We start from the raw sequence: 15,146 nt of genomic DNA, 5'->3' as shown, positions 1-15,146 counted from the left end.
TCTCATTGTGGTGGTCAGCTGCACTCTCCATAACATGACAGTGAGCTGTGGACCTTGAAGAAGGTGAGGCCCTGGAAGGAGACAGCTCATCAGAGGAAGAGGTGGGTCTGGAGGTAGGAGAGGAGAAAGAGGAGGGGGAGGATGCAAAACCTCAAGGTGCTCTGGCTGCACAGGGAGTGGCTGGGCATGGTGCATAGTGCTAAGCTCTCGTCAGAATGCCATGAATGTCAGGGATCATTTGATTCAGGAACATTCCAGCTGAGCCTCTCTGACCCAGGATGAAAGACATGGGATGCAAGTCACTCTGAGATACCTGTGCTAACACTTCCATTGATGAATCCACCCCGTGAGGGGTGGTACCCCTATCCTCTTGGTGACATTCTCAACCCTTGGCGGGGCTTTAGATGACTGCGGGGCACTAGTCTTGGTGCAGCTGGCACCCCGCCTAACATCTCTGCCCTACCAGCATCTCTGCATTGACCAGTCCAGGCTACACAGCATGGCATGCATCCTGTGTACAGCAGTGAGCTGTTCCCGCATGCACTCCAAGTGCTGCCACATTTGGCTCTCCATGAGGTTGGTCACTCTCTCAATGAAGGCGCTCATGTGCTCAAAGCCGTGAGCCATTGTGGTGCACATCAGCCGAAGGACCCCTCCACTGCCTCAGAAAACTCGGACATGTGGGAGCACATCTGCTGCTGCTGGTCTATGTAGAGACTCCTTTCCAGTGACTCCTGAGGCCCTACATTTGTGCCCACCTGCGCAGGGCTGTGTCTGTCCTCCCTCCTCTGAGGGAAATGGCACAGCTGTCTCTGGTACCTCCTTCTGCACACTCAAGCTATGATACTAACCCAATACACATGAGGTCCCACCGGGGTGAGTGTATCTGCGCTGGTGGACAGTGTGCTTGTAAGGTGTGTCTGTGCTTCTTCATTTCCTTGGTGGTCATCCTGGACCACAGATGGAGAGGGAGACGGTCTCTTGGGGTGGATGTCTGCACCTGTGCAAGAGACAAGAAGAGATCATGAGAACTAGCTTTGGAGAGCAGAAGCCTCTGGAGTGCTGAGGCTTCCCAATGCAACTCAGTGTTCGGCATGCTGTTAGATGGGGTGGAGTGCAATGCACCTCCTTAACAAGCATTGCACCCTCTGTAATCACCATCTCCACCATGAGTGCCCATTCCGCCAGGGCCGACTTCCTCCTGGTCCATCATCCTGGCTATCTGCATTGCTCTATCCTCCATTGTCATGATGATTTGGAGGTATGGTACCACTCTGCCTGTTTGGGCCCTATCCTGATCATTATGTGTCCATTTCTCCTGCAAGGAGAAGAGAGCTTGATGAGGCATTGCTGTCCTCTATGGCCAATGTTAGCTTCTCCTATTCATTAGAAGCTGCATCTTTTAGAGTTTGCAGGTGCTCAGCAGCACTATAGCTCGGAGCCATTCTGAGGGGTCAGTAAGTGCCCTGGGTACGCACTCCTCCTATGTTCAGTAGTAGCATGTGCCCCAAGGCTCCTCAGGCTGTGTGTCTGCTAGGGGGTGAATACCCAGAGACCTGTCCTCAAGGTTGAGGGAGTAGAACTCACCTTGCCAGAGCATATGAAGTCATTGAACCTTTTCCTGCATTGGATCCAGATTCATCTTACGACATTTCTATTTCTGACAGTGGTAATGATTTCTACCCAGGCCTGTTTGGTCTGTGCGGGTGGCCTCCTTCTGCCTCCTCTCTCGCACAGTCTCCAACATAACATCCAGGTCTGAAAAATGAGGGGCTGCCCTTATGTTTGGTTCCAGGCCTCTGGCTACCCTGAAACGTCATGGAAAGTAGAAAAGCAGCCCAAACCACAATGAGAATTTCCTCTGTCCTACTTCAGGCATGAAAGGAGTATTTGCTGCTGTGGTGAGTTTAAATTGGGCTCGCATTTCAGTTGACCCATCTCCATTCCTGCCCCCATGGCCGCTAATTGTCCACTAAACCCATCTCCACATCAATTAAGGGGTTGCCCGTGAAATTCATGACTCAATTCTGTTGCCCCCAGGGGCAGGTTCAGAACCCAGAAACAGTTCTGACTTCTGTTTTACACTGATGTGAAAATCCAGCCCATTGTCTGGACCTTAATTCACACTCACAAGCATACCTGTCTATAAGAACATAAGAAATAGCAGCAGGAGTCGGCCATACATCCCCTCAAGTCTGCTGTACCATTCAATAAGATCAGTGGCTGAATTTTTACGTCAACCCAATTTTCCTACCTGATCCCCGTAACCCTTCATTCTCATAGTGCTCAAAAAACTATTTCTGTTTTGAATGGACACAATGGGCTGGATTTTATTCGTGCACTGCGCTTTGCGGCGGCACGTTTTAAACTCAGTGGCCTTCTGACATGGAAGGGCCGCCACACAGCCCCCGCGATATTACACGCAAGGGCTGATTTAAATAGAGGAGCGGAGCAGCTGCCCTCAGTGATGTAGAGAGGGTGGCTGCCGCGTCCCTGGCAACGGCGTCCGGCACCACTGCGCAGGCGCCAGTGCCATTTTTAAACGGCGTCAAGCCCTTCAGTAATATTTCAATATTTAAAGGTCCCAGGCTCCGGGAAATAACAATAAGATTTTATTTAACTGTAAATACCATCTCCCACCTCCCAATGGGTAATTTATATACAAATTTCCCTCTCCCCCCGCCCATAATTAAGTTGTTTTGATCTCCCGAACATTCCCCCCCTCCCGAAATATGTTCCCTTTGACTCACAACCCCTTCCCACCATCCCCCACAGCTAATAAAAATCGGTTTCCCTGCTCCCACATTGCTCCCGCACCCCTCCCGCCTTGAAAATTTTATTGCTCACCCCTCCCCACTAGGTTCTTGCCTCAAAAATTGGTAGGGAGTTCTTAAGGCGTGCGAGGTACGTACAGTGGTGGTAAAATCGGCGTGGGACGGCCGCCACCTGCGGGTAAGTTTATGAGCATCTCATTTATGTTCTTTTGAATATGCAGATGAAAGACCTGCCCCCAGGCGACGGGGTGCTGTACCGAGGTCGAGGTGGGCCTCTCCCCGCAGAATTTTACCTGCCCCCCTGCCGCGACCCGCGGCGTCGAGGGGTTGGTAAAATTCAGCCCAATGGCTAAACATCCATAGCCCTCTGGGGTAAAGAATTTCAAAGATTCACAATGCTATGAAGAAATTTCTCCCCATATCAGTCCTAAACGACTGACTCCTTATCCTGAGACTATGCCTTCAAGTTGTAGACTCTCTGGCCAGGAAAACGACGTCTCAGCTTCTATTCTGTAGAGCCCATCTCAATGAGATCACTTCTCATTCTTCTAAACTCCAGAAAAGATAGGCCTATTCTACTCAATCTCCCCTCATATCCTCTCATCCTACTTAATTAATTAACGTTTTATGTAATTAATTCATTTGGTTTATTTTTTAAAAACTATTTAATTTAATAAGGTATTAGTTATAGGCTCCTAGTTTCTATTTCACACCACTCCGCTAGCTTAAAGAGAGCAAAAAATGTGTTTCTTCCCAACTGATCACCAACCTGCTGTCCTGTGGCATTACTGGAATTGTTTATCCCAGCCGAGACTGGAGGAAAATCTTATGCTTTTTGAAGCCTGGTGCAGGCATCCTAGTTCTTCATATTTATTTGTAGGTAGTTACCTTTAGTCTGTTTTAAGGTTTTGTTTCTTACATATTAACTTGCACTAAGTGTTATAACACTGACAAAATTTTAAATAATTACTGTAATGAACCCTGATCTTTGGTCCTCCTCTACTATGTGTCTCCTATTCTCAATGGTCCTCCACCTACAGCACCCCTCCCCCCACCCCACCTGAAATCAATCCTCCTTAAAATCCATCTCATTGACCAAAGCTTTAGTCAGCCCTTTTAATATCTCCTTCTTTGGCATGGCATCCATTTTTGTCTGTTTATGCATCTGTGAAGCACCTTGTAATGTTTTTCTAAATCAAAGGCACTATATAAATGCAAAGTGCTGTTGTTGTAATCCTCAAACCAACTCCTCAGATTACAGTCCAGAAAAGGAGTAAATTGGTGTCAGACCATGTGAATTCCCAGCTGTCTGCTTTCTGGTCACACCTTCTGGTTCTTTACCCCTCCAGTCATTTTCTTCATGTATCTAGTCCCCAGCTTCCTCTTCAACCTGTGTACTGCATAAACATAAAGGTGCTTCTCAAGTTCAGCAATCCATTGTTCAAATGTTCGTAACTTGTTGATAATTAGTGCAAATGTATTTGTCTTGCACTTTGCTTGGGCATGAACACATATTGTGCTTTACTCATTCCACTGGTCTCACTGTAGTGCACAGCAATTTTTTATAACCTGCATCTTCCACATCTATAAGCATCAAGAAAACCATAGTCATGGGACAAGGTGATGCATCTCTGCCCCTGATCACTTTAAATAACACCCCACTGGAAGTGGTTAGAAAATTCTGTTACCTAGGGCCCATGGTGACAGACAATCTGTTTCTGTTGCAGAGCTCGAAAGTAGCTACCACCTTTGGCTGACTCACAAAATGCACATGGGACAACACCAAGCTGACCTTTAGGACCGGGCTGATGGTTTATAAGGCCGTGTTATACACCTTGCTGTATGGCTGTGAAACATGGGCGGCTCAATCATTTCCATCTTCGCTGTCTGCGTTGCATTATGGGTATATCCTGGCAGGACAAAATCACAAATGCGGCATTCCTCTCAAAGGCAGAGCTCCCAAGTGTGTTGGCACGAATCAAACAGAGCTGGCTTTGGTGGATCGGACGTGTCCGCAGGATGAAAGGCGGTTGTATACCCAAAGACCTTCTGTATGGCGAGGTAGACGGGGCCAGATGACCTGTGCGCACCCAAAGCTCCATTTCAAAGATGCTTGCAAGCGTGACATGAGGCCCTAAATGTCGACATCCTGTGGACTAGTGTGCACAACCACGATGACTAGCTGCTATAGTAGCTTGGCAACAAGCGCCAATGTCAAAAACAACAAATCACAGCGTCACTTGGCAGCTTCATGTGCAGCACTTGTGGCAGAACCTGCCTGTCAAGGATTGGCCTTCACAGCTATCAGCAAAGGTGCACCAAGAGAAAACACCCCATCTAAATGGATTGTTTGCTGCGTGTCCATCATCTTTGATAGGTAAATTGGCCATTATAAATTGCCCCTAGTATAGGTAGGTGGTAGGGAAATATAGGGACAGGTGGGGATGTGGTAGGAATATGGAATTAGTGTGGGATTAGTATAAATGGGTGGTTGATGGTCGGCACAGACTCGGTGGGCCGAAGGGCCTGTTTCAGTGCTGTATCTCTAAACTAAACTAAACTTTCGTAAATGGAAGGATGCCAACCAACAACATATCTTTAAAAATAGCCCTGTCCCTAAAGTTACTGAGAATTTAAAGGCAAACTTTTTTTCAAAGTAGGGAAAACAGTCCAGTTTGGAGTTTATTGAAGTTTCTTAATGGGGATAAAGCTTCATCACCCTTAACTCACTGTGAAAGCTGAAGACAGCTTTAATATGCAAAATGAGTAACATTAAAGAAAGTTTTCAGGATCCATCAACGCTTTGATTAATTTTTAAAAATAATCCTGCATCACTGTCACATTGTCTTCAATTTTATGTTTGGTAATTCCAGGGGTGAAAAGGTTTGCAATGGGGGAAAACCTTTATAAAGTTGATATAAGTATTTCTTAATAGGTTTCAGGATCTTCGGCTGGAGGTTTCTACGCTACAGGAAAAGATCTTTCACCTGGATAATGTTGTCATCCATCAGCATCGAAACTTGTACAGTGTAATAAACACGGTGAGGCACAGAGCATAACGTTAATGTAGCAAAGCATTTACGACTTCAATAACCATCAACTACTTCTGCTATCTAGCTCTCCTGGTGTAGTAGTATGTCATAAAGAATAAAGTGCCAGTGTCAATCCCAAGTCTTTGCGGAGTTCGCTGACCTCACTTGCATGCTATTTGAGATGCTACTATGGCTGAATAGCCTGCTAGCACTCAGTGTCTAAGCTTACACATGAAAAAATTGGATCAAAAGGAAGGTACCAGGATTGCTGACGACCATACATAAAATCCAAGAAGAGTCAGCGTCTTCTTGAGAGAGGCTACAAAAAGAGAATAAATTGGGGGGGAAAATTCTTGTGATCCAATCATTGCTCTTAACAAAGCATTATTATGCATAAACCCATTTCTGAGTGGTAGTAATATTCTGTGAGTGCTCAGGCACTAGGGTAATTGAGGAATAGCAGGGTTTCATTTAGTGGTGAGGAATTCTGTGAACTATTTATTCAACTGGATGACAAAACCAGAAATTCAGATTAAATTTATTCACAGTCTACATGCTGTAATTCATATATCTATATATCAAATTGCAAACCCATGCTCATCTCAACTTGGGGTCCACACCTAAAACATTAACTTGCCTGTTCTCTCCACAGATGCTCATGTTTCCAGCATTTTCTGTTTTTGTTTTAGATGTTTGGATACTGAGTCAGTGCTGATGAAATATTCCCTTTAAGATAGATAGATAGATACGTACATGCATATATACCTACATACTTGTTTGGTAAGGGTATCAAGGGATATGAGGCTAAGGCATATACGTTGAGTTGAGGCGTGATCAGCCATGATCTAATTAAATGGTGATCTGTTAGTTGCTTTTCTTTCAAGACTGTGGAAGAGCTATGAAATATAAGGGCCTTTCTCACCTGTGAAGAAAGAATCTGCAATGTCCTCCGATGCTGTTTTTCACATAACACATTTGTTTTTGTTTCTCTTCACAGATCGGAAACTTAAAAACCAAGTTGACAAAGCAGGATCAAATGATACAGACACTGAGGGAACAAGTTGGCACACTTGAAGCAGAGGTGCTTATTTATCTTAAATTATAAGCATACAGAACTAAAATCAATTGAAATCCATTATAACTGTATCAAACAACTACCTGGAGGGAAAAAGGCGAATTAGATGGGCTGTGTTCTCATCTTGCAATTCTTATGTTCCTAAGCAAAGCTTAGATTAAGATCTTGGATAATTACTTCTTTGTTAAATTGGCTGCATACATTCTTTCCTTATTAATCTTTTATTTCTAACTGGTAACTATTTAAAATTGCAGAAATAATAAGCAGTAGCTCTTTCTTACAGGGATGTTATCACTAATAGTGGAGGTATGGGAATTAACTTTCTGTTTACATGGTTTCATGGCACAGATTTGAGGCTCTCTCTAATTAATAAGGGCGTATAATACACCTCCTTAGTGGAGGGGTCTGAATAGGTTTCAATTCTTTTTAGAGAACAATTTTTAATTGAATAATTTTGTTTGAAGCCATTCAAAAGTTAAAAATGGGCATTGTGATAAGGGTCAATTCATAGTTGAAATATCTTTGCATTCCTATAGGGGAAGTATGACTGTTTTGCCAAAATTATGCCAAATGGAGAAAAGCAAACAGCGATTGCAGTTTTCCCTCACCACAATTGTCATAGAGCATGTACTAAATGGTGCAAGATTAAAAGGAAGGTTCCACCCTATACATTACCTGTTCAGGGGTGTAGTCATTTGTTTTTCAGGAAAACACCTGACCTTGTTGGCAGTGTTAGGCCAATGTGTTTTGTTGAATGATAATTTTCTTTAATCCAATGGTTGGAGATCTGAATTTATTTTTTTTAAAAGACATTTTTAAAAGACAAGCTGCCAGCAAAGTCTTCCTTTCAGCTTAAGATGATCAGTTAGTTTGCAACACTGTATCCTACATTGCAAAGGATTGTGAGGAGGGAGACAGAATATCTGTGCATTTCCCAGCAAGAACCAAGACCCAGGAAGTTTAGAGGAACTGCCTGTTCTTTCAGAAAGCAGAGAAATACTGCCAACTGCTATGTTTGAATCACTCAGTGGTTCATGTGACAAGCCTCTCCCCATCTGTGGTTTTAAGCTGGTGTTTTTTCTGCAGCAGAGGAGAAGGAACTAGACTCTGACATGAGCAGACCCTAAGTGGGGGGTCCCTCGCTCGCTTTCTCTCTCTCCATTCCAGCTTGAAAGCTTTCAAATCTTGCTTGTTTACTGACCATTTTGGCATACTCCGGATACAATCTGAAACCCCGTTGGAGGAAATCATCCATATCACTAGCTCCAAGAAACTCATCCAACCAGTCATCAACATCTTCAAACTAAAAGCCTCAGGACCACTGAATTCAGTTAGATGCCAGCCGAATCACCAAACTCCACCAACTGATTACCTTTTTTTATGGACTCTAACTCAAGCAATCGGCCTTTCCCCACTCTGTAACCTATTTATGTGTGTGTAAACCTCATGGGCTGAATTTTACCTTAGGCGGACGGGACTTGGCCACCGACATAAAAGTCAGTGGCGAACCCGCTTCCACCGAGCCCGGGGATCCAACCCACATTTTACGGGTCCCCGGGCTTTAATTGGCCCGAGGTGGGACTTCCACCCGCTTGAGGGAGGAAGTCCCACTTCAGTGAGCTGCCAGCCAATCATTGGGCCAGCAGCTCTTAGTCCCAGCAGCGCCACTGGGAGCGGTGGCCACTGCTGGGTCTGCAGCCCAGCTGACCAAGGAGGATTCCATCGAGCCGGGACTGCAGGTAAGTTGGGGTTGCCTTGTTGGTGGGGGGGTGGGGGGTGATCGGTCGTGCCAGTGAGGTAAGGGTGGTCATTTGGGGGGAGGGGAGGTGTCGGGTCCCGGGGGTGGGTTGGGAGGTGGGGGCAGCCCTCAATCGGGCACCCTGTGCCTGACTGCCATGGCATACCCCTGGGGCGTGGAAAGGCTGCCAGCACACCCCCTTGCCACAGGTAAAATATCCGTGGAGGCGGGCGAAGGCCCTTAAGTGGCCACTTAAGGGCCTCGATTAGCTTGGGGCTGGCGCTCTGTTACCCTCCCAACCCCCGTCCACCGACTGCCGTAAAGTTGGCTGGAGACGGGAGCAGGGCCGGTAGGCCTCCTGGAGCCTCACGTTCAATTTTACGCCACCCCCATGCTCTATCCGGCCCGCTGGGGCAGTGTAAAACTCTGCCCCTAGTGTGTGTGACAGTGAAAGTTAACATGTTGTTTATTATTTTATTAGTTCGGTTTAGGTTCAATAAAGTTAACCTCTTTCTTTGTTAACTCAAGAAAGTCTGTTGGATTGGTTCGTGTTATGATCATACAGCTTGGGCTGATAAGTGGCAAGTAACATTTGCACCACAGAAGTGCCAGGGGATGACTATCTCAAATAAGAGAGAATCTAACCACCTACCCTTGACATTCAAAGGCATTACCATCACTAAGTTCCCCACTTTCAACATCCTGGGGGTTACCATTGACCAGAAACTGAACTGGACCAGCCACATAAATACTGTGGTGACAACAGCAGGTCAGAGGCTGGGAATTCTGCAGTGAGTAACTCAACTCTTGGCTCCCCAATGTCTGTCCACCATCTACAAGGCGCAAGTCAGGAGTGTGTTGGAATACTCTCCACTGGCCTGGATGGGTGCAGCTTTAGCAACACTCAAGCGGCACTTGCTCAGCAATAACCTGCTCACTGACGCTCAGTTTGGATTTGCCAGGGGCACTCAACTCCTCATTACAGCCTTGGTCCAAACATGGACAAAAGAGCTGAACTCCAGAGGTGAAGTGAGAGTGACTGCCCTTGACATCAAGGCAGCATTTGACCGAGTATGACATCAAGGAGCCCTAGCAAAACTGGAGTTAATGGGAATCAGGGAGAAAACTCTCTGCTGGTTGACGTCATACTTAGAACAAAGGAAGATGGAAGTGGTTGTTGGAGGTCAACCATCTCAGTCCCAGGACATCACTGCCGGAGATCCTCAGTGTAGTGTCTTAGGCCCAACTATCTTCAGCTACTTCATCAATGACCTTCCCTTGATCATAAGGTCAGAACTGGGAATGTTCACTGATGATTCCACAATATTCAGCACCATTTGTAACTTCTCAGATACTGAAGCAGCCCACATCCATATGCAGCAAGACCTGAACAACATCCAGGCTTGGGCTGATAAGTGGCAATTAAACATTTGCGGCACACAAGTGCCAGACAAAGACCATCTCAAACGGGAGAGAATCTTATCATCTCCCCATGATGTTCAATGGCTGAATACCCCACTATCAACATCCTGGGGTCACCATTGACCAGAAATTGAACTGATCCAGCCACATAAGTGCTGTGGCTACGAAAGTAGGTAAGGGGCTGAGAATTCTGCAGCGAGTAACTCACCTCTTGTCTCCCCAGTGCCTGTCCGCCATCTACAAGTTACAAGTCAGGAGTGTAATTGAATACTTTCCATTTGCCTGGATGGGTGCAGCTCCAACAACACTCAAGAAGCTCGACACCATCCAGGACAAAGCTGCCCACTTGATTGGCACCCCATTCACCACCTTCAACATTCACTCCCTCCACCACCAACACAGTGGCAGCAGTGTCTACATGTACAAGATGCACTGCAGCAACTCGTCAAGGCTCCTTCAATTGAACCTTCCAAACCCGTGACCTCTACCACCTAGAAAGACATGGGCAGCAGATGCTTGGGAACACCACCACCTGCAGGTTTCCCTCCAAGCCACGCACCATCCTGACCTGGAATGATATTGCTGTTGCTTCACTGTCACTGGGTCAAAATCCTGGAACTCAATTCCCAACAGCACCAACACCCCAAGGACTGCAGCAGTTCAGGAAGGCAGCTCACCACCACCTTCACAAGGGGAATTAGGGATGGACAATAAATGCTGGCATAGCCAGTGATGCCCACATCCCCCGAATAAAAAAAAGTAAGTAATCAAACACCTACTGAATTGGCCAGTATATCCACTTTAAGAAAGAATTTAACCTGTTGCAGTCTAACAAGGAGAGGGGAAAGAGGGACGCCCTTCAACCCCTCCTTACTTGGCCGTAACAGCAGTATTTTCAGGCCAGCCGGGAGTGGGGTCAGAGGCAGATGGGGTTCGGACCTACTTGTGCTATTCCTAGCACAGGCCATTGTAGGGGAAGCAGGATCAGAGTTGGTGGGGGCCAGTTTAGGTGCCTGGGTGCAGGCACCTGGTGGCAGGCCAAGAGGCCAGTGCTCCAGGCAAGTCTAGAGGCCCTCCCTGCCTGCCTGGGTGCGAAAGCTGCCACACGCTATACTGTAGAGGGGCTTCTCCCTCACAATGGTGGACTGGCTGCAGGCACCATTTCTTACTTAAAGGTTTAAAAAAGTTGGTGAGATGGCGCCTCCATGTTGAAGTGCCTCTGATTGGCCCTCCAACTTCGAGAGCCTGCCCACTGCCCTTAATTGGACAGTGAACCTGTCTCCATGCCAATTAAGGGGGTGCCTCCGTGAACGTCCCAAAGAATAACAGTTTTCCATCAGAGGTGGGTTTACAGTTTATGTTCTGTTTCCTGCCCCCATAGGGCAAATCCAGCCCTAAGTATTAAAATGTAGTAGGTTTATTGATAAGTCTTATAGCATTTCCAATTTATTTGATAGCATGAATACACAGTTCTTTAAATCAATGATCCTGATACCAAATTTGTTGTGTAGTCTTGAGCCTATTTATACTGTGCATGTTCGGGGATGGCCTGGAAATGCAGTCCACAATTCCATTACTTTTTGGCTGTGTTAGTTTCATTTCACTGCCCTTCTTATTTGTAAATTTCTAATTTTTAACACTTTCAACTTTTCATCATGAACAATTCTCAGCATTCATTTTGTTATGTTCCTTTATAATCCTGAACATGTCAATAAAGTTATCTTGAGGTCTCCCCTTTTCCAAAAATGTCAAGCCCTTAAGCACAACTTCCTTAACCTTTTCTCACAGCTAAAGATTCTGGAACAGACATGATGGGCTGAATGGCCTCTGTGCTGTAAGATTCTATGATACCTCGCATTATCTTTTTTTATCTGACTCTCTAATTGTAAACACATGTTAATTCTGACTAAATGTAACAGACTAAGGACTTCGTAGCCATTGACACAATTGTAATTTAGTAGTAGAATAGGGGAATATTTACATTGGAAAAATGTAAGTAAACTTTTCAGATCATGTAACAAATGCCTTACTTTATTTTTAAACAGAACAGAGAACTGAAATATAAAGAAGAAGTTTACAATGACAAGCAAAACAAGGACAAGAACACTTCATCAGAATCCTGTGCCAGGTAAAATGTTTTTTTTTAATGTAATAATGTAAATAATCGAGTTCTGAGATTGGACACATTAAGTGAGATATATTATAAGAATTGTTATTTCTTTATATTGCGCCTACTGTCAATAAGAATAACTGGCGACTGTACAATGACAGGGAAGTAGGTCTTATCAACAAAAAGTTAAAAATGAATTTCAACTCCAAAAAATCTACTAAGAGCACAATAAACTAAATAAAAGACATCGAACACAAACAAGTTTATTAAAAAAATCCATATTGGATAAAAAAGTATCAAGAAAATAATCCTGTGGAAGTTTAATAGAGGCAAAGCCAACCAAGTCTAAACCAAGAGCATGAACTAACCGTATATCATATGGAGGGTAATGAAAAGAGACCTTTCAGCTGAAGACTCACTGTGACTAGTACTACTTTGTAGGAATACCATATTTTTGTATCAGAAAATTCAATGTATTACAAGAATGTTTGTGGTAATGAAGGATGTCTGTCATTTCAGTCTTTTCTGTTTGTCTATCTTGATCGTCTTTCTCTCTCTCTCTCTGTCCCCCAGCCCCTATAGGTATGAAACAGCAATAAACAAAACCCCATACCAAGTGCTGATGAAGTGGAAAAAGAAAACTGCCTGACTGTGGATCAGCTGGCTCTGTGCAGCAGTACATTTACCACAGAAACATCGCTAAAGAAGGGAGCCTAATGTCTCTGCACACGAAATCTGCCTACCCTAGGATCAACCAATTCAGAAAATACCAGAGGATAAAGAGCAAAATCAAATTTGTCTGAAACTAGACATGACCGGGAAGGCTTCAGAACTGCCAAGCTCTGAGGTCCTGAAATGCATTTTATGTTAAGAAATAAAGTACTGGAGAAGAAAAAAAATGAGGGAAACATTGAGGAAATTGAATGATAATGTGCTATGAGCAATGGCTTAGAAGGATTCAGGATAATACAATTTTTGTATAATTTTTATTTGTTCTATTTATGTTGTTCTAAAAACAAGATTTCTCTGTACAGGATCATTTGAAATGTCTTAGTGCATTATAGCAGTTACTGCTTTACTGAACACTCTATCACATTGTGCCAGGAGCACACAATTGTAAACAATGCTGCATGCCCATTAAAAATTAATTTTTAATTGAGGGAAGATGGGCAGAATTAAACATGTACAGGGTAATTTGCTTGTCTCAAATAAATCCTTTATTCAGTTGTTTTTATTCTTAAAGGTCATTGACCTGAAAGGTTAACTCTATTTCTCTCTCCACAGATGCTGCCAGACCTGCTGAGGTTTTCCAAAATTTTCTCTATTTATTTCAGATTTCCAGCATCTGCAGTATTTTGCTTTTATTTTAGCCAATCTAGAATATTTTTCTCTTTTTTTTGGACAAATTTCTTGATTCAGCAACATTACTGTCTATGACAAGAGTTCAAATACCAGGAGACACAAGATAAAAATAGAAGGGAGGTCTGGTGATGTATTTTCAGCCAATGGATAACATCCTTGTGGAACAAGATATGAGGAAAGACTACTGATGGAGACAGTAAAAAATTAAATTTTATTCATCTAATGTATTTGGGCGGAGGCATAAGTTAGTTGAAAAAGTTTAAATGAATAAACCTCTTGTAATTGTTCCCAGAGACAGAAACAGATTTTAGGCCTGAAGCAAATAATTCAGCAATGAGTCAGTGGAGTCATAATCATTACTGTTCAGTATGCCACCAACATCATTGCTGTAATTAGAACTAATCCACTAATAAAGATGAGAGACTTGTAGAACAAGTTTGTAAAGTATAGTACTGGATTTTGTGAGCTTGCGTAAGGGAGCTGCCACATATAAGATCAGCTGATGGACAAGCCTGGATGAGACATAACACCTGAAGTATCCAAGGTCAGTGTGTGTACTCCTTCTGCAAGCTACATTTGATTAATATAAGGTACAATGTCGACTGCTTTACAACATTTCAAATCCACTTGCTGAAGCATATTGAAGATGCTGTGGAAAAAGATGAAAGGAGAATGATGAGTCATAAGTGCAGATGTTTTTTCTCAATTTCCACCCCCTCCCCCACCCCAGGTTCCTCTCAAGGTGCGAACTCATCCTCATTTTACTTTGATGGGTGTACCTTGTCCATATGGCTATTGTTGGCATGTGAGTCAGGATAGTGAGTACATTATTCCTTTTGATCCTGTGGGAGTGTTGGAAGAAGCAGCAGAGCTGAATCTAATCTTACCCTCTCCTGATATTCACATATTCAGCAGGGAAAGCCTGACGTAGATCATAGCAACAAGTACTATTTAATACCATCCCTTGCAACTCTCTGACTGCAGAGGTTATTACCCAGACAATGCATTATTTATACAAGTGATATGGTATATTTCCCATGATTTTGCCCATGGGTAGTCTGAGGCTGGTCAGGGATTTCTGATGTTTACAGGGCTCCTTCTCTGAGATCCAAATGGAAATTTAGTCTCTTACTGACCTTCTGCCATTACTGCTGCTATATCGGGTCTAAGTCAAACTGTAAAAGCTTCTGCATGTATGTAAAGAGGAAGAGATTAGTGAAAGCAAATGTAGGCCCATTAAAGATGGAGACAGGAGAAATTATTATGGGAAATAAGAAAATGCGAGAGACTCTAAACATACCTGTCATCACAGTAAAAGACACAAAAAACATTCCAGAAGTAATGGGAAATCAAGGGCCTAGCGAGAATGAGGAAGTTAAAGAAATTAATTAGTAAAGAAATTATACTGGAAAAATTAATGGGACTAAAAGTCAACAAATCCCCTGGATTTGATGGCCTACATTCTAGGGTTTTAAAAGAGGTGGCTGCAGAGATGGTGGATTCATTGGTTTTAATATTCCAGAAATCTGTAGCTTCTAGAACAGTCCCCATGAAATGGAAGGTAGTAAATGTAGAGTCATTTACAGCACAGAAGGAGGCCATTCGGCCCATTGCTCCTATGCTTGCTCTCTAT

General features: G+C 43.9%; 1 protein-coding gene across 1 annotated transcript in view; it reads left to right on the top strand.

Moving 5' to 3' along the window:
* LOC137377668 (coiled-coil domain-containing protein 68-like) overlaps nucleotides 1–13,378 on the top strand; it is a 62,348-nt gene extending 48,970 nt beyond the window's left edge. The window contains exons 8-11 of the mRNA XM_068047610.1: nucleotides 5,710–5,815; nucleotides 6,804–6,887; nucleotides 12,087–12,169; nucleotides 12,725–13,378. Of these exons, the coding sequence (XP_067903711.1) occupies nucleotides 5,710–5,815; nucleotides 6,804–6,887; nucleotides 12,087–12,169; nucleotides 12,725–12,800 (349 nt within the window). The 3' untranslated portion in view covers nucleotides 12,801–13,378. The remainder of the gene's footprint in view (nucleotides 1–5,709; nucleotides 5,816–6,803; nucleotides 6,888–12,086; nucleotides 12,170–12,724) is intronic.
* The last annotated feature ends 1,768 nt before the right edge of the window (nucleotides 13,379–15,146 follow it).

The sequence above is a fragment of the Heterodontus francisci genome, chromosome 1 (genome assembly GCF_036365525.1).
Source record: "Heterodontus francisci isolate sHetFra1 chromosome 1, sHetFra1.hap1, whole genome shotgun sequence".
NCBI lineage: Eukaryota > Metazoa > Chordata > Chondrichthyes > Heterodontiformes > Heterodontidae > Heterodontus > Heterodontus francisci.
Note: the sequence above shows the minus strand (reverse complement) of the source record. Positions and strands in the feature narration are given on the sequence as shown.